Below are 22,019 nucleotides of genomic sequence, written 5' to 3'. Positions count from 1 at the left end.
AGGGTGGTTCCAGCCGTCTCACGCCTCTCCACCCCGCCTGCCTTGGCCCCAGATCCTGCCACAGGAGGAGGACTACGGCTTCGACGTCGAGGAGAAGAACAAGGCCGTGGTGGTGAAGTCGGTGCAGAGGGGCTCGCTGGCCGAGGTGAGGCCTCTCCCAGGGCCACCCTGGCGGGCTGCGGGCCGGCGGAGAGTGAGCGTCTCTCTCCACGGTCCTCCAGGCCAGGCCGGCTCAGCAAATTGCAGAATGTCAGTGCTTCCTGCTTGCTTGCTGCCCACGTGGGGAAACTGAGTCCAGGGCTGTCTTGTCTGCAGTCTCTGGGGGGCCGGGATAGAGCCCCTGTGCTCCGGGCTGTGCTCCCAGTGTGTGTGCCACCAGCTCCCTCTCCTGGCCCCATGGGGAGGTGCGGGAATAAAAGATTTTCGGAATCAGCTGTGATAGTGGAAAAGCCAGTGCTCAGTGGCTCGACCGAGACAGGTGTGCCGCTGTCGTGGACACAGCGTCTCTCGAGGAGGAGGGGAGCGCGTCGAGGGTGGGCCAGGGGTTCAGCCCCCGGTCGTCTCCGCTGCTCCTGGGGGCGTGGGGTGGAGAGAGGCGCCTGCCACGCCGTCCAGGCACCCGCTCACCTCTGTGTAGCGATGAGAAGTGCTTTTGGCTGCAGGGAGCCACATGCTGGCCTCATGGTGGCTGAAGCCACAGTCCCATTTGTTAATAAATGAGGTTAGAAGGAGGTGGTTGCGAGTCTTGGTTCGAAGTTGGCATCTCTTCCACTGTCCTGGGCAAGCCCTCATGGTTACAAGGTGGCTGCCCCTGCTCAGTGCCTCGTGTCCCCTCCCGCAGGGGTGGGCCATAGCAGTTTCTTCTGGAGGAAAACATCCTTCCTGTTGGTGCCTCCAGCAGGCCTGCCTTCATGGCTCATTGGGTCTTACAGCCCCTTAACTGCTCACCACGGAGGGGCTCAGCCAGGGCTCACTCCGGTCGTGCCTGGTCCCTGGGGCCGGCTCTGTGCTGCCGGAGCGATCAGGGTTCCTCAGGGAGGAGGAGGGGAGGTGGTGACCCCCGTGCCTGTCTCCCGCCAAGATGGCCGGCCTGCAGGTGGGCAGGAAGATCTACTCCATCAACGAGGACCTGGTGTTCCTGCGGCCCTTCGCCGAGGTGGAGTCCCTTCTCAACCAGTCCTTCTGCTCCCGCCGTCCGCTGCGCCTCCTGGTGGCCACCAAGGCCAAAGAGTGAGTGTCCTGGCCAGGGGGTCCGGCTGCCTTCCTCTCAGGCTGGGGGTGGTGACGGGGCCCAAGCCCCTGGTTCCCCGTGGACGCGGCTCCTTCTGCAGGCGCGTGGCGTGACGCTGCTCCCTCGTTCGCTCCTCCGGGCTTCATTCAGTGCCCGCTGTGTGCCGAGTGGTGGTCCAGCACTGGGGGATCCAGCTGCGTCTGGATGGCCACATTACTCCCCTTCATGGAGCTCAGTCTTGGAGGGTGGAGCGGGAGACAGACGATAGAGCAAATGAGACAGAGAAGTCAGAGACCTACTGAACCAGGTGGTAGTCGGCGTGGACCAAAGCTGGGAGAGGACAGGGGCTGTGTGGAGGCACGGGGGTCAGGAGGCCGCTGAGAACTGAGCTGAAGACTGGCGTCGGTAAAGGAGGGAATCAGGGGACTTCTGGAGGGAGAGGGTTCCAGGCAGAGGAGACAGCTAGTGCAAAGGCCCCGGGGTGGAACAGTGGCGGATGTGTTGGAGGAACAGTGAGGAAGCTGATTGGCTGGCGCAGAGTGAGTGAGAAGGAGGGGTGGGCGAGGGGTCAGCCGGACAGTGGAGGCCAGGCACTAGAGGACCTGGTGCCCCTTGGAGGGATGGTGGAGCCACTGGAAGGTTCTGAGCAGAGACAGGCGTAGTGTGACGTGGCTTCTGGCAGGATCTCTCTGGCTGCAGGTGGAGACCAGATCATGAGGGGCAGAGGTGGGCGGGGGGCGTGGTGAGGAGGCTGATGGCCACCGTGGGGCTGGGGAGAAGAGCTGGATCCCAGATGGAGGTGGTATCCAGGGAGAAGCATTTTCTGTTTTAGAAATCGTGGGTTCGGTTTTCACATCATCTATTTAAGGCACATGCTCCTGGTTTTCTATTGACGGGAGCAACGGGAAGTGTTAAATATGGTGATTTCAGTGAAAAGGGAAGCCAGTTTAGGGAAAGTGACCCACAGTCTGGTTGGTGTGTGGAAGTGCAGAAATCACCAAGGTGGAACGTGCCTGCGTGAAATTCCGGAAACCCCTGGGACTGGGGACAGGCTTCCAGGATGGCCGCATCTGGCAGGCGGGCACGGGGACCATCCTGCGGCCCAGTGTGGGGGGTGGAAGCAGACGGCTGCACTGGAGCCCCTGGCTTACCTGAGGACACCACTGCACGACCCGGGGCAGGTGCCACCCACGCTGCTCTGGGGTCCGCCCGCGGGATGGCCAGGCCCTGGGCCCTCAAACCGTGCTTTGCAGGGGGCGTGTGGCCGTTTTTGGAGTCAGCACCAGGATGTGCTGGCTCCCTTCTCACCCTCCCTGATGTGGAATAAAACACGCGCTGGCCAGGGTGCTCGGCTGGCCCCAGGGGCCCCTCTCACCCAGCAAGGGATGGCGAGGGTGCAGAGGGTGGTCTGGAATTTCTGTGCGTGGATGGCAGCCCCCAGGGCAGGCCAGGGCTTCTGGCCTGGGCTCTGGTTTCTCTCTCTGTTTTGGGCTGCGTTTCCCGAGTCTGAGAGGTGGGGGCTTCCCAGGGTGGCCCCCTGGGCTGGTGGGGGTGATATTGCTTTTCCTTATGGCGGCTTCTGTCTGGCGCAGGATCATCAAGGTCCCTGACCATCCAGAGGCTCTGTGCTTCCAGATCCGTGGAGCTGCCCCGCCCTACGTCTACGCTGTGGGGAGAGGTGAGCGGGGCTTCACAGACAGAGGCCAGCTTTGGGAGACCCGTCTGTGCGTGTGGTGGGAGTTCGGAGGTGGCCAAACGGTCTCCACCAGCCTGTGCCTCCTCGTGCACCACTGGCGCTTACTTTCTTTGCTGGTATTCAAGGCTGGCAAGCGCAGATGGCTTTGGGGGTCAGGCAGTTACAAATAGGTGACTGAGAGGAAACAATAGGGAGTGGTGAGGACTATGGCAAGGTGAAAAAAATAGGTGTTCACTCTAAAAGGGGCAGTTTTTTTCTAGCTCAAGCCCATTATTGCCAGGCAGGAATGTGGTCCCACTCTTGTAAGATTTGATTTTTTAAGAGAAGCCAGAAATGTGAATTTTGGTCACACTTCTGTGGTGAGAACCAGCCCGTAGGCCCCCAGTTTGAGACCTCTGCTTTCTGTGCTGCCTTCTCCCTGCATGCTGTTTAAGGGGTTACTGTATCTTGGAGATGAACCAGGTAGGTCTCAGGTACTGGGCTCCCAACCCTTTTTGCCTCTAAGGGCCCCACTTTCTTTTTTTTAAGTAAGCAGGAATCTTTTTTTTTTTAATGCTTTTTTTGGTGAGGAAGATTGGCCCTGAGCTAACATCTGTTGCCAGTCTTCCTCTTTTTTATCCTCTCCAAAGCCCCACTACATAGTTGTGTATCCTAGTTGTGAGTCCTTCTGGTTCTTCTATGTGGGACGCCACCACAGGATGCCTTGATAAGCGGTGTGTAGGTCTGTGCCCAGGATCCAAACCGGCAAACCCCGGGCCACTGAAGCGGAGAGCACGAACTTAATCACTATGCTACTGGGTCAGCCCTAGGGCCCCCCTTTTAAAGTTTAAACATTAATTGTTCATTTATTCTGGTCATAGTTGTACTTTTAATGTGTGTTGATTAAGAAAATGCATGTCACGCAGAAAGCTACTGAGAATTTGTTACCCTTTTGAAGTGGGTTTTTATTTTTTTTATCCTTAAAGCAGTGGTTCTCTGCTCGGTCAGTTTCACCCCCCAGAGGACATGTGACAATGTCTGGAGACATCTGTGATTGTCACAGCTGGGCATGGGGTGCTACTGGCATCTCACGGGTAGGGACCAGGGAGGCTGCTGAACATCCGCGGTGCACAGCACGGCCCCACAGCAGAGAGCGCCCAGTCCAAAGTGTCAGTGGTGCTGGGGTGAGAAACCCGCCTTAGAGCATCTGCAGAGGAGAGTAGGCGTTTAGAGGCGAACTGGGCAAAAACAGGAAAACAGCTATTTGTTGAGCGCTTACTGAGAGCTGGGTGTGGGCCAACTGCTTGACAGGCTTTAACTCACTGAATCCCTCAGGAACCCTGTGAGTAGAAGTTATCAGTGCCCTCGCTTTACAGATGAGGAAACCAAGGTGCCGAGAGGTTAAGGAACTTGCCAGAGGTCACACAGCTGATCAGTGGCAGAGCCAGGGTCTGAACCCAAGGCCCCGGGGTCCGGGCCTGTAGTTGTCTCCATCACACCACACAGGCCTGATAGCCTCCCACATGCAGATGAAGCTGGGCATCCACCTGCCTTTCCAGACCCTTCCTTTGAACCACTCAAACCCTGGGGTCTGAGACCTACAGTTTGGGCGTCGTGGCCTGGCTGGAAGACATGCGCTTGGAGTCTGGTGGACCTGGCTTCCAGTCCCGGCCTCTCCTAGCCGCATGATCTCGAGTCGCTTTGCCGCCCCGAGGCTCCGTTTCCTTGTCTGCAGAACGGGGCTGCTCCTGGTGCCAGTGTCGCAGGTTGTTGCAGGTCTTTAAGGAGATGAGGTTCTGGAGAGAAACGTACCCGGGTTCAAGTCCAGCTGTCCTTGCTGTGTGACCTTGGGCTGGCTGCTCCTTCTCTGGGCCTGTTTCTTCTGCCAAAGGGCAAAGAATGCCAGTGGCTGTTCTGCCCCCTGCAGTGGGTCGGAGGGCAGCTCCAGGGCGGGAGCGATGGAGAGGGAGTGTTCGGGGGCGGTGTGGGGTCAGCGTCCAACTGCTTGCTTGTCCTTGCTGCCGCTGCCCTGGCCGTCTTCACTGGGTGTCCAGCCTCACGCGCTCCTGTCCCTCCCAGGCTCGGAGGCTGCGGCCGCAGGGCTGTGCGCGGGCCAGTGCATCCTGAAGGTCAATGGCAACAACGTGATGGGCGCCGGCGCCACCGAGGTCCTGGAGCACTTCCAGGCGTTCCGGAGCCACCGAGAGGACGCCCTGGTGAGCGCCCGGCAGCCAGAGGGGTCAGGGAGCTGCTCTGCGGGGCAGGGCTGGGGGCTGCCCTCCTTCTCGGGGGAGGACCAAAGGCCCCACAGCATTTCAGGTGGTGCTTCCCTGGAGGGAGCTGGGCCTGGTCGCTGGGCCCCTCTGCCACCCACGCCCCTGGAGCTGGGCCGTGATGGCCTCAGTTTCCCCAGCTGTGAGATGGGTGTCTAAGACCCTCTTACCACACGGGCACTTGGGGCACAGTCACGCCGATGGCACAAGCTGATGTCACTCTTGGTGGGGGCGGGCTCAGTGGAGGGTGACCTTGCTCAGGCCGTGTTTGTGGTGCCCCCACCGGGTGCCCGCATGTGTCTCCACCCAGGCCCAGCAGTGCCGAGGCTCCTGCTCGGTGGGTCTGACTTCCATGTTCCAAGACCCCCTCCCTTGGCCTCTGTGTGGAGCATAGATACAGGGTGGGGGCTGAGTGTGACAGGAGGCTCCTCTGGAAGGTTCTGGAGTGAAATCTTGGAGGCCTCTCCGGAGGTGGTGTCACAGACGGGCTCAGAGCCTGCGCTGTGGAGTCAGGGAGGCGTGCCACTGTGGCCTTGGCCCCCTCCCAGGGCTCCTGGCTCTTACTTGCCCCCCAACCCCCAGGGTCTGTACCAGTGGGTCTACCACACCCACGAGGACGCTCAGGAGGCCCGAGCCAGCCAGGAGGCCCCCGGCGAAGACCTGGATGGTGATGGGGCCCAGGAGGAGGACCAGCCCAACTCAGGTAACAGGACAGGCGGTGGGGGAGGCCCCAGGTCCCCTTCTGTGTCTGCGCTCCCTCTGGGCGCGTCCAGTCCGTCCCGATACCATCAGCTCTGTGTTAGTTTCCGATGCTGCTGCACAAAGGCCCACAGACCCGCTGGCCCAGAACAACATGCGTTTCTTCTCGTAGCTTCTGGAGGCCCCAAGGCTAAGCTGGGTCCCACTGGGCCATGGTCAGGGGTCGGCAGGGCTGCTTCCTCCCTGGGCTCTGGGGAGAGTCCGTGTACACGCCTGTTTCAGCCTCTGGAAGCCGCGTGCGTCCCCTGGTCCTCTGGCCCCCTTCCCCGTCTTAGGAGCCAGCCCTGTTGGCCTGAGTCCTCCTTGCGCCGCCGTCCCTCTCGTCCTGCCCCTTCCGCTCCATCTGCCCCTCTGAGGACCCTGGTGATTGCACTGGGTTCACTGGACAATCCCGGATCATCCTGATTGTGCAGTCAGCTGATCGGCAACCGTGATTCCCCCTGGCCATGTGGCATGCATCCTTAGAGAGTTGGGGAGGGGGATGCCAGCGTCTTTCCGAGCCGTCCTTCTGCCGCCGTGGGCTCCCACAGCCTCCACCCCGACTCCGGGCTTGTCTTTCCACCTGCCGCCCCGACGTCTGTGAGGCGTCGCAGCCTGAGCGTGGCCAAAATCGAACTCTTGACCTTCCCCTGAAACCCGTTCCTCCCGTGTCCTGTCCCCGTCCTTGCAGATTCTCAGGCCTGAACCCCAGAGTCCCCCTGGACCGTCCTCTTTCTCCTGTGTCCCCCCGACCTCGATTCCGACGGCACATCTCATTGCCTCTGCCTTCCTCGGGCATCTGAAATCTGACCGCTTCCCCCTCCTCCATCGCTGCCTGGTCCAAGCCACCGTCATTTCTCACCAGGACCGTTGCAGTGGCTGCTCACTGTTCTCCCTGTCCTGCCTTACCTCTCCTCCTGTGGGCTGTCCTCAAAAAAATTGAACAGAACCTTCCAGTGGCTCCCACCCTACTCAGGGCAACAGCTGAGCCCTCTTCATGGTCTCCAGGCCCAGCCTGGCTCTCCGGCCTCACCTCTCATCACCTTCCTGCTCGCCTCTCTGCTCCAGCCACTCCAGCCTCTTGTTCTTAAATAGCAAATGGCTCCTGCCCCAGGGCCTTTGCACCTGCAGTTCCCTCATGGAATGCTTTCCTCCAGAGTGGGTCTTGGCTGGTGCTCCTCTGACTCGGCTCTCACGAATGCCCTAGATAGAGGAGCCCTTTGTGTCCTTCGCTGTCGCCTCATCCTGCTTTGTTTTTCTTCACCGCATGTATTTGTTGACATGTGTCACACAGCTGTCGGTTTGTTCTTGTCCTCACCTGGGCACAGGCTCCCCCGGGGCAGGGGTTTTGTTGTTCGTTTTATTCCTTGCTGTGTCCTCAGAGCCCAGAACTCTGCCTGGCACGTTGTAGGCGCTCAGTGAACATTTGTAGTTTGGATGCTGGTCCTTCCTCCCCAGTCGCTTCTCTGGACGCTGCTCTCTGCTTCTGCTGGGCCGGGCGTGGGCCGGGGGCCGTGGGAGCACGAGGGCTCTGGAGGCCTCCGTCTGACAGCCCGGGCTCCTTGCTGGGAACTTTGGGGTCAGCAAAGCACCAGGGTTTACGGGGTTGGCCGGGGAGTTGTCCCCCGACCCAGGAACACACAGAGCCCTGCAGAGGGACCCCAGGGGGACGGGCCGGCAGGGAGGGAGGAGAGGCCAGGGCGGCCCTGGGCCCAGTTCTTGCCCCTCTGAGAGGAGGGGCTGAGGGCCTCCTTCCACAGCACGTGGGACCCCTGAGGGTGACAGTCCACCGCACTGGGAGCAGCTGCCGTTTCTGCTCTTCAACAAGTGGAAGCACCTGCTGTGTGCCGGGCCTGTTCTGGGAGCTGGGGATGCATGTAAACAAGGGGGACAGGGCTCCTGCCCTCATGGCGCTGACGTGATGGGAGACAGACCGTGAACAAAAGAACAAAAGAGGGGACAGGTGGTAACAGGACGAGGGTCAGGGGAGAGACTGGTGTGCGTGTTGAGAGGTACCCTTTGGAGCCAGTGGGAAGGAAAACAGTTCAGTCCAGTAAAGTGCCTGCTTCGTTTCCTAGATCTGTCACCAGCGGCGTGGCCTCTGGGCCCATGTTAATCAGAACTGAATCTGGCCTACTTAAGAACATTGGCTCAGCAAACTAAAAAGTCTGAGTAGGGTCAATCAAGCTTCAGGTCTGGCTCGATCCAGTGCATTGTATAGTCTCACGAGGAGTCCCTTTCTTCTCTTCAGTTCTCAGCTCTGCTTCCTCTGTGTTGGTTTCTCTCTTACATGCTATTTTCTCCACGTGGTGGCTCTGCAGTTGAAAAAGAGAATGTTGTAGATCCAACAGAAATCCCAAACTTGAGTCTCATTGGCCCAGCTTGGGTCACATACTTGTTTTGAACCAATTGCTGTCAATAGGGGAAATCGAATATGCTGATGGGCCAGGCCTGTGCTGGTGGGAAGGGTGCAGTGGGCTCCCTCTTTGGAGCCACATAGACTGGGAATGGGGCACAAGGGTTGAATCCTTGGAGGAAAATCTTCTCGGACAAGGGGTGAACAACTTGTTCCAGACAGTGTTCCGTCTGTCCGACACGAGCCTCTGCGGTGCTGGGTCGAGGGGCTCGCTGGCTCTGGGGTGGGGACCCCTTCTCAGGGTTGCCTGTCCCTTTGGCTTCCAGCCTTCCCCCTGCTGTCCCTGAGTCCCCAGCTGAGCCTGCACGAGGATGGGCCTGTGGTCAGCCTGACGGTGGACAATGTGCCCCTGGAGCACGGCGTGGTCTACGAGTACATGAGCACAGCAGGCGTCAAGTGCCACGTGCTGGAGAAGATCGTGGAGCCCCGCGGCTGCTTCGGCCTCACCGCCAAGGTCTCGCGGGTGCTGCCTTGTCCTGGGCGGGGAGCAGCCTGGACCCCTGAGCTCTCGTCCCTGCCCCTCCACTTAGTAGCAGTGGGAAGTAGGAGAGTGACTTGTTAGTTTACCCTCAGTTTACTCACCTGCAAAATGGGCCAGCAGGAGACCTGCCCTCACGGGTATCACGGGGTCCATGGGAGCCACTGCTGATCGGCCCCTTCCGACCCTCCCTTGCCCCTGGGGAGCACTCAGCAGCTGTTTATGTTTCTGCAGATCCTTGAGGCTTTTGCCGCCGATGACAGCGTCTTTGTGCAGAACTGTGGGCGGCTCATGGCCCTGAACAATAACATCAGGACCATGTCCCACTACGAGTTCCGCAACATTTGTGACACCAAGCTGGAGAGCATTGGCCAGAGGATCGCCCGCTACCGGGAGGTACCTGCACCCTGCAGGGTCTCAGCTTTGGGTGTTTTGGTTGCAAATGTCAGAACTCAACCCAACTTAGCTTCAACAAACAGGAGAATTCATTGGTTTATGTTACTGAAATGTCCAGAGGTGGAATTCAGGCATGGCTGTATCCAGGCCTTCAAACAGCTATCACACTGTCACAGGAGTGTGGCCTCTCCTTCTCCTGACTTTGTTTTCCTGTGCTGGCTTTGCTCTCAGGCAGGCTCTTCTCATATGGTGACAGAATGGTCCCTCGTAGCTTCAGCCCTAGCAATCCTAGTAGAAAAGGAACATGGTGAGGGCTCTTATTGGCTTGGCCTGGGTCCCTTCCCTAGGCCTGTACCAGTCACAGCGGGGATGGGGAGGCAGCCTTCCCTGCACCTCATGGACCATGGGTCAGCAGGAGGTGGTTCCTCCGGGATGGCTCAGGTGCAGCCAAACTGAGAAGCGGATATGGGTGGGTTCTCAGAGGCCTCAGGCTTCTCCAGGCCTCCCCTCAAGTCTGGATCCAGTGGGAGGCGGTGCGGGGAGATCCACTCTCCACTGGGAGCTGTTGGCATTTGGTTCAGTCTTGGAATGTCTGGCCTAGGTCGGGATAAAGAGGATGCTGGGGGTGGGCTGGAGTTCCCAGGCCCCTGAATCGTGTCCCCTCCTTTCTCAGTTTGCAGTCCAGCTGAAGAACAGGGTCAGCCCTCCCTTCAAACAAGCAGCCCTGGAGCCCCATTTGCTGTGCGGCCTGGACTTCTGCCCCACCAACTGCCACGTCAACCTCATGGAAGTGTCCTACCCCAAGACCACTCCCTCGGTTGGCAGATCCTTTAGTATCCGCTTTGGTCGCAAACCCTCCCTCATTGGCCTTGACCCAGAGCAAGGTAACTGCGTGCGTCTGGTAGAAATTGTGTTTGGATCTCACGCTGTAAAAACTTAACAGAAACGTGTGGAGGCTGGCAGTCCAGAGCTGGAATGGTGTCTCCACCATCATCAGGCATCTGGGCTCCTTCTCTCTTTCTGTGCCACCATCTCTAGATGTGGCTTCCATCCTGAAGGATGCCTCAGGGTATAGAATGGCTGCTGGAGTACCAGCCATCATGTCTGCATTCTAGGCAAGGAAAAAAATCACAGTAGTTAAAAGCATATTAGCACAAAAGTGAAACTTTCCTGTTGAAGGAATCTAGTGGATGAAGAGAATATTTAAAAGGGGGAATTTTCTCATTCATTGGAATCCTTGAAATGAATTTGTATACCTCTGTCCAAGGGTGTCAAGGGGCCGTTTCCAAGTGAGCTCTCCCTGCCTCCGCTGTAGGCCACCTGAACCCCATGTCGTACACCCACCACTGCATCACCACCATGGCCGCCCCAGCCTGGAAGTGCCTGCCTGCTGTGGAAGGAGACCTGCAACGCCACGGTCCCAGCGACAGCGGCTTTGGGCTGGCCAGTGGGGCCCCTGGCCAGGAGGACCGGGGCCTGAGCTTCCTGCTCAAGCAAGAGGACCGTGAGATCCAGGATGCCTACTTGCAGCTCTTTACCAGACTGGAGGTGGCGCTGAAGGAGATGAAGCAGTACGTCACCCAGATCAACAGGTGAGCCCGGCCGGGAGCGGGTGGCAGTCGGGGTGTCAGCCTCGGCTGTCTCGGCGTTTCTAGTAGGATCATTCTCTGCGGTGGAGTGTCCTGTGCCCTGTGGGATGTTCAACAGCATCCCTGGCCTCCACCCACTGGGTGCCAGGAGCACCCCTCCTCCAGCTGTGACCGTAGAAACGTCTGCAGACGCTGCCAGATGCCCCCTGGGGGGGGCGCAGTCACCCCGGCTGGAGAATCACTGCTCTCATGACGTGAGTGGTGGAGGCAGCGTCATCAGTGAGGCTAAAACGGTTTGGTGCAAGGTTTTGGAGGAACTTTATTATTTTAACACGGCAGAGAGAGAGACAGCTGGACACGGTCTCCTTGTTGGGGTGACAAGCAGGACACGCACGGCGCCACCGCAGAGTGTTCCTGCCAACAGAACTGGCACTGTTCTCCCGTCAGAGCCCTGGTCTCGCTCCTTGGCCAGAGGATGGGGGAGAGAGGATGGCGACATGGCACTTCGGGGCGCCCTTGGCCACATCCCGAGGGTGGCGTTTCTAGATGACAAATGACCCAGTCTCTTTAACACATGGATGGTCAGGGGGGCAGGGAAGTGGGTCCAGGGAGGAGGAGCCGTTGGAGAAGAAGCTCGAGGGAGAGAGCAGCTGACAGCGGCGCTGGACCTGGGTGGGGGCCTGACGCAGGGTCTGTGAGCAGGCGTTTTCGAGACCACAGGGGCGGTGGCGCGTGGCCTGGGTCCTCGGTGGCGCTGAGGCGGCGTGGGTGTGGGAGGTGTGCTGAGCACGGTCTGCTGAGGGTGAGCCGCGTTTCTCGGCCTCGGCGCTGCTGAGCTCTGTCGGGGGCCGTGCTGTGCGCTGTGGGACGTTTAGGGGCGTCCCTGGGCTCTACTGCCCGGGTGCCAGGCGTTCCCTCCGCCCCCACCCACCTCGGTTGTGACAACTAAAGACGTCACTGGACGTTGCTAAGTGTGTGCCCCTCCGGAAATGTGCTGCGTTGCTAGATGTCTCCTGGGGGCAGAGCTGCCCCAGCTGAGAAGCGTTGCTTTAGAAGGACGTCCTTACGTGCTGGAGGCACATGTGGAGGGTCTTACAGGGGACGTCATGTGATGCCTCAGATTTCCCTTAAATGCTCTGGAGAAAGACAAAGCGCCGAGGAAGACTGAGGAAGCACAGGGGGAGCCTGCGTGGCCGCGGTTGGAGCCGGCTTCTGGGTACCTGGGGTTTGTCATACTGTTCCTGCCATGCTTGTGCGTGATGGAGATCGTCCGTGATAAAAGGAAAAATAACGTAGGATCTGGAGCCAGGAAGCCTGGGTTTGAACCCTGGCTCTGCCACTCATTAGCTGTGTGACCTTGGTCAAGTCTTAACCTCTCTCAGCCTCGGTTTCCTCATCTATAAAACGGGCTAATCGTAACACTGACCTCATTGAGAGGTGGAAGGCTCTGCCAGCCAGGGTTTCTCTGTCACTCACAGGGCCCCAGACGGTCTTCTCAGTGCTTTACGTTTCAACTTCCTTGACCTCTATAGCAGCCTAGGATGCACGTACTGAGTTTACTCCATTTTGCAGGTGGAGAAGCTGAGTCTCAGGTCCCTGAGCTACGAAACAGCCGCCTCAGGGTTTGAATCTGGGGCCCGTCTATCTCAGAAACCTGTGCTCTTAACCGATGAGCTGGGGCCTGTGGGCCAGTGCAGCCTGCCACCTGGTTTTTGTTTTGTTGAAGTGTCGTTGGCACACGGCTGTGCCCGTTTGTCACGGATGTCTACTGTGCATTCACCCGGCAGCGGCGGGGTCCAGTAGTTGTGCTGAGGCCGTGCGGCCCCAGCACTGAGATCTGCTCTCCGGGCCTCTCCCGATGGTCCCCATCCCTCCTGTGCTCTGGGGCCTTGCACCGCGGGGCTGTGAATGATGCCCCTGCGTGCCTCACGCCCCGTAGGGGGACACGGATGCGCAGCCCCAGGGTCGCCGGTGGGATTGTCAGGGAAGGGACACGGCATTTGCTGGCTCCCTCTGCTTGGGGTCAAAGGTGTGGCCCGAGGTCTGGGCCTTGCCTGGGGCCTCCAGGAGGGCGAGTGAAACCACAGGCCCGGGCCTTACGGTCCCAAGTCTTTGCTTCCCACAGGCTCCTGTCCACCATCACGGAGCCCACGTCGGGCGGGTCTTGCGATCTGCCCTCAGCCGAGGAGGCCTCTTCACCCCCGCTGGTCAGCGAAGAGAGCGAGATGGACAGGACCGAGCACGGCGGCAGCAAGAAGGTGTGCTTCAAGGTGTCAGAGGAGGACCAGGAGGACTCGGGGCACGACACCATGAGCTACCGCGACTCCTACAGGTGCGGGCGGCCCTGCGGGCAGCCAGGGTGGGGAGTGGGGTCTGACGGGGATGGCCAGTGTGACAGTTGAGGCCACTGACCCCCGGGAAAGCCAGGGTCAGCAGGCCAGTTCCCAGGGAGCAGTGGGATGGGGCACTGTTGCTGGGCCGTGTGGTCCTGGGGGCTCCGAGCCCCCGGAGCATGTCCCAGAGGCCCCCTTCGGCCCCCGGCCCCGGGGCTCACGAGTCAGGGCCTGTCCCCTGTGGACGCCATCCGTCCGTTCTGCTTCGTCTCCCCTCCGTGCAAGTCGACCGCACGTGGTCGCAGAAACAGTCAAGATCTGCGTGAGGTGTGTTTTAAAACTCGACGTTAAGAAACTAACTTTTCTGCAACAAACAGTATTTTTACTGATCCAAGGAGGAAGATAATTTTTCTCCTCCTGACTCTGAGAGGATCTGCATTGTTTTTCTACTGATTAAGTTAATTACAACAAGATTGGTGAAGCCGTAATTAGTGGGTTAAACAGACTGAAGACTCAATTTCCCGTAACAGCCGGACGGTGGGCCAGCGGATTCCTTGCATAGATGGGCGCCCTGGTCCTGGGGGAAGGATGGGGACAGCGTTTGACCCCAGGGGTAAAGTGCGATCTTCAAGGGCACTTCAGCTGTTTGTTGGCAAAATGCAGAACTCATGGAATTCAGCAGGGAGGCCTGCGCCTGTCCTCCCGGTGTTCCTGTCCTTGGCTCCAAGGATCGTTTGGGTCGCATTTCTGATGCCCTGGCCGCTGGGCGCTGTGTGTTCCTGGCACCTTGTGTCCACACTCCAGGCTTTCTCCATCTCCCTGGGTTGCCATTCTTACACTTGGGGCCCTCCGTCTTTTCCTCTAATTGTCCTAAGGCGAAGGGGAGAATTTCAGGATTGTGGTTTTGCTCCTCTGCCCCCTGAGCTCCTGGGGCACGCTGCGCAAACACAGTCCTGTCCCCTGCGGGTTCCAGCCAGGCCGGGGGGATAGAACACGACCGTGTGGGTGAGGGTGGCATGTGCAGCCGTGTCCAGGGACAAGGCTGTCCCACGAGAGGAGTGACACAAGTTACACTGGAGTGAAAACGGCTCGCTGTCCTCTTCTTGCTGTGTTTCTGTGCTGGAGCCCAGGAGTGTTCCCCACCATCAGATGGGACCCCCGACCCGGACAGCCGTCCCCATCTCTGGCACTGGGGGTCAGCCTGCAGCAGCCTCTCTGCGCTGGCTATCCACTGGGGGGCCAGGGGTTTGTCCACACTTCAGAAACTGGGTTCTAGATGCCAGGACTGGAGGATGTGAGCTGGAGGGTGACTTCCCTTCCCCTGTGCCCCTTTGCAGCGAGTGTAACAGTAACCGGGACTCCGTGCTGTCCTACACCAGCGTGAGAAGCAACAGCTCCTACCTGGGCAGCGACGAGATGGGGTCTGGTGAGTGTCGCGGCTGCTGCTCACAGAGAGCGTGGCCCCCAGTGAGGCTGTTTTGTTCACTTTTATTTCATCATAATTTACTCATCGTGCAGCATATATCGTGCGTTACTTTGGGTGGTGTATAGTGTATTTCCTCTCACATGCACTCAGCAAATATTCACTGTCATGTGCGGGGACCACAGCAGCGAATGAAGAGACAGAGGTCCCGGCCCTCGTGGAGCTGACGTTCTCCATGAATGTCACAGACATGGGGCAGATGAAAACATGCAGGATGCAGTGACAGATGCTGATGTGTGTTCTGATGCCACTAAAGTAGGGTGACCTCATGGTTCCCACAGAGATGACACAAGCTCAAACCAAAAATTCACACGACACAGAAAAGTTCAAAAGAAATACATGAAAAATCAGTCAGAATCTCATCGTCTCCCCCAGAAATGACCACGATCATATTCAGGGGTCATTGGTGAGCACACTGTTTCTATGCAGATGGACGTGGGGCTGGATGGCTGGATGGACAGACATAAATCCTGCTTTATAGATTAGGTTATACTGTACTTGCAACTTTTGCTGAAAGACTGAAGTTAGTTTTAATTTTAGTTGCAAGGTTCCAGCCTTTAAATCTTTGATTCTGTGAGTAGGTCATCCATCCCCGTGGTTCATAATTCAAAAGTCACGCGGGGCCGTGGCGGCGGGGGGGCCGGTGACAAGCCCTCCTGCCCTCGGTCCCCAGGCACCCACAGTCGCTGCTGCCGTGTGCATCTTTCAGACGATGTCTGTGCATAAAAATTTAATTTTAATTGTACTTCAGTTTAAGAGAAGCTTGAGTAAAATCAAAGATATTGCTGGACTTTCAATACTTCCTCACACAGGATATTTAGCCGCAGAAACCGTCCCGGGGAGGTGTTAGGAAGGACGTACACGTGGCAGCTGATTCAAGGAAGCGGCGGGGCCGAGTCAGGAGACTGGGGCTCTGGGTCCCTCTCTGGCTCTCGGTCTCCTCATTCGCAGAGTGGAGATAATGACAATGACCTACAACTGTGTGAGGTTTTGGTTCCTGTTGCCCGTTTTGCAGATGATGAACTGGGGCTCAGAGAGGTTAAGTGATTTGCCCAGTGTCCCACAGCCAGGACCCGGGTCTGTCTGACTCCCAATCCCTGTGGGTTTCGGAGCACTGCAGCTGCGTTCTTGGGAAAGAGGTTGGGCGGGTGTGAGACAGGGTGGGAGGGGTTGATGGCTGCGGCTTCCTCCTCCTGCCAGGGGACGAGCTGCCCTGCGACATGCGGATCCCGTCAGACAAGCAGGACAAGCTCCACGGCTGCCTGGAGCATCTCTTTAACCAGGTAGGACCTTTGTCCCACTGCTGGCCTGACTGTGGGTTCCTCCCGTCACCCCTGGTGAGAGCCTATAAGCCAGGAGCCCGGGCAGGGGCTGCACGTCGTGGGTCCTTGGAACCTGGAGGGTCACACTAACCGAGAGCTTCCTGCTGCCCAGGTGGACTCCATCCACATGCTCCTCAAGGGGCCTGTCATGAGCAGGGCTTTCGAAGAGACCAAGCATTTCCCCATGGACCACAGCTTGCAAGGTGAGCAGAGAGGAGCCCCAGGCGGGGCTGGGAATGGCATCTGGCACCCAGCAAGGAGACAGCCTGCAAGGGGGAACGTGGGCCAGACACCCGGGCACCCTCTGGCCTGTGCCCCTCGCCGGCCCAGTGGCTGTGAGCTCATCCAGGGTCAGCCAGCTCAGTCCATGCCCAGCTGAGAAGGATGTCATCGTTTCTTGTTTATCAAGGAGTTGTAAACACAAAACAAAGAAAGAAAGAATAAGTGACAGAGGCCACGTGCCCTGCAAAGCGCTCCACTTCTGGCTCTTTTCAGAAGTTCGTGGACCCCTGGGCTGGTCCCTGAGCCTCTCTGGGCTCCGTCTGCCCATTTGTGACTCGAGCGGAGGGATGGGGCACAGTTGTCAAACCTCAGACACCCACATCCCCCCGTCCTCATTTTAGCCATATTCACAGAATCTGCCTACATCTCTACATTTTTTTAACCATATTATTTTGTTGCCTGTATTATTGACATAACTTTCTTGAAAAAGTGTCTCCCTTTAAAAAATTGTTTTGAAAGGAACTTGTTAAATTCCCTATATATGGAAAATGAATATAACATGCCATGAAATAACAATGACTATAACGATAAATCTAAAGGAAACAACAAAAAACGTCATTGTACTGGAGTCAGGTCCTGAGTTCTCTGTTCTTTGTTCATCAGAGGGATCAGTGAGTTAAAGAAGTCTTAGGGACTTGCCAGCACCAAATTGAGACTTTCTTCTTGAAGTGATTGAGAGAAAAAGAATTGGTATTTGTGTCCTTCCACCCACCCTTCTCCCCACCCATTTACCCACCTACCTATCCACCCATCTACTCACCTGCCCACCCACCCGTCCTTCTACCCACCCATCTACCCGCCCATCCATCCATCCAGTGAGTAATTCCCAAGACCCAGCTTGTGCCAGGCCTTGTGCTGGGCACTGGGGACCCTGAAATGTGTGCCGTACTGCCCCTAACCTCCCGAAGCTCCCAGTTGGGTGCAGGAGAGAGGAAAAGAAACAGGCAGTTGCTCCTCAGTAAGTGTAGGAAGCAGCGAGGAGTCAGGGCGCCCTGGCTCAGCTGCCCCTCCTGCTGTCTCAGGGTCCTCTCTCCCAGGGATGGACCTTAACAAGCAGAAACGTCAAACCCGGAGGAACCAAGACCACACATAGGTCAGAAACCTGGGACCTCGTAGCAGGGAAGAGGCCAAAAGAACAAGGGCCTGGGTCTGCCTGGCCTTTGCATGGCCCCACTGGGGCCTGGTTCGAGTCCCAGCTCAGTCACTACCCAGCTGTGTGGTTTAGTCAAGCCAGTTTCCCACTCTGTGCCTGGGCTTCGTCCTCTGTATAGGGGAAAGGTTAGACTAGGTTATAAGTCACGTGCCAGCTGGGCTGGTTGTGGCTCTGAGCAGGTGGTACCTGAGAATCCTTGTGTGACTGTGTCCAAGTTTAGAAGAAAAGAATGCAGTGATTGACTTGTGATGTCTGCACTGGGTTGGTTGCAGCTGTGAGGAGTCACAGCCTCAGACTAACAAGAAGGGTGCTGAGATTGATTGGTGATGTCTGCCATGGGTGTGATAGTAGGAATCAGTAGCACACTTACCATATATCTGCCCTCTGTGGATGAGGTAGTCCCCAAGACTCCTGCCAGCATCCTTGATCTAGGATTCTGAGCTTTGGAATCTGGTGATGGGACATACGCCTTTATGCCACCATTCTCCAGAGCCTTTATGCCACCTCCGTCCCTTTCCTGCCCTCATGTCCCTTTCCTGCCCCAGAGTTCAAACAGAAAGAAGAGTGTACAGTCCGTGGCCGGAGCTTGATCCAGATCAGCATCCAGGAGGACCCCTGGAACCTCCCCAGCTCCATCAAGACCCTGGTGGACGACATCCAGAGATACGTGGAAGGTTGGTCGGGCAGGGCAGGACGTGACGAGGGGTTGGTGTGGCCTTTGGCTGTTAACGCGGGAGGATCAAGAGTGGGTCCGTCTCCACGCTCCGTCTCTCCATGCCCAGGGAGGATGTGAAGAGCGAGTGCCCTCTCTCAGCTGAGTGTCCCGCCCTGGCGGGGCCCCGGCACTGTCCTCACTTGGTCAGAGAACTGCTGACCAGGGGCCTGGGCCTTCCCTGTAGTCAGAAGCTGGGAAGGCTGAACCTGTTCCTTTGCAGCCTCCGAATCGTGGATTTGCTTCATTTCCTTTATTTATTGTCACGGTCATGAGCTGGGGGTCCTGTAGTCCGGCTTGGGCCCACAAGTAGGTCCCGATGCTAGAGCGTTAAAAAAACGTGAATCCACTGCCGGCGTTTGTAATCTGAGATCTCAGATTCCTGGCTGCTCTTGAGCAATCAGAAGATCTGGCAGCAACAGGCCTGGCGGAGACGAGGTGGAGGGTGCCTTCCAGCTCACCACCGTCCCCAGCACCCCTGCGGCCTCGAGGTGGCTTCACACCTCTTCATTGCCTGCCCGGCCCTTGGCGGCATCTGAGTCTGCCACTCCTGATTTGAAGGATCCAGGCCAGGGAGACAGTTGACCAGGGCAGCAGGAGGTGCCGGGCTCAGGGCCGTTTTCTCAGGAACGGCATCCTCTGAGTTGGCTGTCCGTGCTGGCCCTGAGCTGTCCTGTTTCCCAAAACTGTGATTGGTTAAGAGCACGGACTCTGCGGCCAGGTTGCCCATGCTCACACCCCAACTCTCCCGTGTATTGGCCGTGTGGTCTTGGCAAGTTGCTCGACTGCTCTGTGCCTCAGTTTCTTCCTGTGTAAGATGGGCTCCTCCTGTGTGTTGTGAGTCTGTACAAATCCAGCACTGAGCACAGCGCCTGGCACCCCGTCAGTCCTCGTGGGTGTACGCCGCTGTGGCCACTGTTGTTACTGCCATACCCAGCCCGCATCTCGGTGCCTCTGCAGGACAGAAAGTGTGTCAGGAGGCCAAATCTAAAGGCCTTCCTGGGTTTTCTTTTAAGCCCCTCCTGGGCCCAAGAGCCTCTTTTGAAGGAGAGACGGGGACACGAGGCCGGTGTCTGGCAGGTCTGAGCTTTGTCTGCGTGTGCGCAGGGCTGTGGCTGCGTAAGATGTGCCTGGGTACCCGAGCACACGTGTGAGCGTGTGTGGGTCTCAGTGTACACCTGTGTGTATGCACATGTGTAAGTGTGTGCCCACACGTGTGCATGAGGCATGGGCTGGGGGCTTGGCCCAGGCGTTGAGGGGCCGATGGGTGGGTCTGTGTACACGGATGCAGCTGACAGCTGGAGTTCTGTCCCCTGGATGTCCGGGGGTTTCTGGAGTCCACCCGCCACTCACGCACAGCTCCTTCAGCACAGCTGTCCGTGCCCAGAGCTTCAGTGCCAGGTGCTGCGGGTAGGGGCCCGGCTCTGCCCGCACCTCTGCCGGCTCCCCCCACCCATCCCCTTTCTCTGTCCCTCTCCTTCCAGATGGGAAGAACCAGCTGCTCCTGGCCTTGCTGAAGTGCACAGGTGAGCGCTTTGAAGCGGCAGCTGGCTGGGATTTGCACACACGCAGGTGTATTCGGGAGCGGCCCTCCTGGCTGGGGGTGCTCATAGCTGTAGCCCGGGCACGACCTCTTCTGCTGGTTGACATTCCCGTGGTCATGAGGGCCTGCACGGGGGGAGGGTATCATTTGGCCTCCAGCAGCTCCAAGAACTGCCTAGACCTCATTTCATCCTCTTGTCCAGGGGACAAGGCTCAGGGCCCTGGAGCCGGAAGCCCTGTCTCGCTCCCTCCCAGCCTGGGCAGATCTTGTCGAGGACGCGGGATAGAGGACGGAGGATGAGAGAGGCTCTTTGCCGGTCGCGCCCTCAGCGCAGCCTGGGGACGTCCTACTAGGCAGATGACAGGGAGGGGAGGGCTGAGCAGGCCTGGGGGAGCTTGGAGGCGTTCTCCGCCCCTCCCTTCTTCCCAGAAATTCTCAGCTAAAATAGGATCTAGGTCAGAATTGGTCCCCAAAAACCGATTGGCCAGAGCCAGTCATCGAAAATAATCCCTTCCAGAACACTGGGACCGTGAGTGACCAATCGCCCGAAATTGCTCAGTTCTGCAAACCACACTGTGAGCAAGGAGTGGGGGGTGGGGTGGGCAGGAAGAAGCGGACTTGTCAGAAATAGAGAGAATGGTACATTGCGTTCCGTAAAGCATGGAGCTTGGCAGAAATGCTTGGCATCATTGTCACTCTGAGTCAAGGCTGACAATCCCCCTGACAAATGGAGAGACAGCTGAGGCCGAGGGTTTTGGGAATCGCCTCAGGAAAACCACAAGTGGGTGTTTTGTGTAGGCAGATGGGTCATTGAGAGAATTGAGTTTTTCAGCGAATCGGCTGCTTTTGGAGAATTGATTTTGGGGAGTTGGCTTTTCGTGGCTGGGATTCGTTAATTTTTGGCAAGTTGGCCCTGATGGGTGGTGGGGGTGTTGGTCCTGGCCCGGGCCGTGGGGCGCGGGCCTGCTAATGCGCAGGAGCACCGCCCAGTGAGCTCTCCTGCCCTCCCGCCTCCAGACACCGAGCTGCAGCTGCGGAGGGACGCCATCTTCTGCCAGGCCCTGGTGGCCGCCGTGTGCACCTTCTCTGAGCAGCTGCTGGCGGCCCTCAGCTACCGCTACAACAACAACGGCGAGTACGAGGAGAGCAGCCGGGACGCCAGCCGCAAGTGGCTGGAGCAGGTGGCGGCCACCGGTGTCCTGCTGCACTGCCAGTCGCTGCTCTCGCCGGCCACCGCGGTGAGTGGGGGGGCGCAGGCAGAGGGCTCCCGCGGGCTCCTGCGGGCTGTTTATGGAGCACCTGCTGCGTGCCACTGTCACAGACGCTGGGGAGCCAGCAGGGAACAAGACAGAGTCCTTGTACTCGGGGATCTTCTGTCCTAGTGGTGGGGGGCAGACATAAACAGGTAACAGAATAAGTGGTATAGACTGGGGGTTCTAACCCGGGCGGTCTTACCCTCTAGGGGACACTTGACACCGTGACAACAGAGGTACTGTTGGAGTGTAGTGTGTGGAGGCCAGGGATGCCGCTGAACATCCTCAGTGCGACAGGATGCCCCCCTCACAGAGAATCATCTGGCCCCAAGTGTCACTAGTGCGGAGGTTGAGGAACCCTCATATGTGGTGATAAAGGCTAAGGAGAAAGATCAAGCAGGGAAGGGGACAGGAAGGCCTGGGGTGGCGGCAGTTGAAAGTTTCGATAAGGTGGCTGAGAAAGGCCTCACTGAGGTGACATCTGGCCTGAGAACCGAAGGAGGGGAGGGAATGAGCCATGAGGATATCAGGGAGGAGCCTTCCATCAGAGAGAATGGCAGGTGCCAAGGCCCTGAGGCAGGAGCTCTCGCGCAGTGTTGAGAAATGACAGCAGATGAGCCAGCGGAGGGCGGGAAGGTGAGTCCCAAGAATCAGCTGGGCTCAGGGGCCGTGCAGGCTGTTGGGGACTCGGCCGTTGCTCTGGCGTGTGGGAGCCATGGGGAGGTTTTGAGCAGAGGAGGGACAGGGTCTGACTTTGGCACGTGAAGAATCACCCCTGCTGCTGGGCGGGGAGGCCCTGGAGGGGCAAAGGCGGGGCTGGGAGGACGGGCAGTGGCTTTCCTAACAATCCGGTGAACTTCCTTGGGGCAAATAGCATCATGGGGAATCCTTGCAGTGGCCCCCGGCGTGGCCTTTCTGCCACATCTGAGGGGCGCGCCCACTGAGGCCCCCGAGCCGGTGTGACCCTGGGTGTCTGACTCCAGGCCCAGAAGCGCCTCGCTGCCCTTCCCACCCCTGGTTGCCCTCAGGGCTCAGAGTCCGGGCGGGTCCCTCTGCCATCCAGGGAGGCAGAGCCAAGGACTCAGCATTTGGGGTGCTGGCGCCTAGAGCCGACACCCCCGGCTGTGCCGCCTGCAGCAGCA

At 58.3% G+C, this 22,019-nt stretch overlaps 1 protein-coding gene across 2 annotated transcripts in view; it reads left to right on the top strand.

Annotated features, from left to right (window-relative positions):
• The window catches only part of PREX1 (phosphatidylinositol-3,4,5-trisphosphate dependent Rac exchange factor 1), a 182,677-nt gene that overhangs the window by 149,396 nt on the left and 11,262 nt on the right, over positions 1 to 22,019 (top strand). For both annotated transcript variants that reach the window (XM_046679427.1, XM_046679428.1), the window contains 16 exons: positions 53 to 145; positions 1,082 to 1,230; positions 2,824 to 2,909; positions 4,986 to 5,122; positions 5,762 to 5,882; positions 8,600 to 8,787; positions 9,046 to 9,207; positions 9,881 to 10,091; positions 10,523 to 10,799; positions 12,922 to 13,128; positions 14,467 to 14,555; positions 15,813 to 15,895; positions 16,047 to 16,137; positions 17,915 to 18,043; positions 19,566 to 19,607; positions 20,642 to 20,862. In XM_046679427.1, the coding sequence (XP_046535383.1) occupies positions 53 to 145; positions 1,082 to 1,230; positions 2,824 to 2,909; positions 4,986 to 5,122; positions 5,762 to 5,882; positions 8,600 to 8,787; positions 9,046 to 9,207; positions 9,881 to 10,091; positions 10,523 to 10,799; positions 12,922 to 13,128; positions 14,467 to 14,555; positions 15,813 to 15,895; positions 16,047 to 16,137; positions 17,915 to 18,043; positions 19,566 to 19,607; positions 20,642 to 20,862 (2,286 nt within the window). The remainder of the gene's footprint in view (positions 1 to 52; positions 146 to 1,081; positions 1,231 to 2,823; positions 2,910 to 4,985; positions 5,123 to 5,761; positions 5,883 to 8,599; positions 8,788 to 9,045; positions 9,208 to 9,880; positions 10,092 to 10,522; positions 10,800 to 12,921; positions 13,129 to 14,466; positions 14,556 to 15,812; positions 15,896 to 16,046; positions 16,138 to 17,914; positions 18,044 to 19,565; positions 19,608 to 20,641; positions 20,863 to 22,019) is intronic.

This window comes from Equus quagga, chromosome 12, assembly GCF_021613505.1.
Source record: "Equus quagga isolate Etosha38 chromosome 12, UCLA_HA_Equagga_1.0, whole genome shotgun sequence".
Classification (NCBI taxonomy): domain Eukaryota; kingdom Metazoa; phylum Chordata; class Mammalia; order Perissodactyla; family Equidae; genus Equus; species Equus quagga.
The sequence above is the reverse complement of the archived record's forward strand: the minus strand, read 5'-3'. Positions and strand labels throughout refer to the sequence as shown.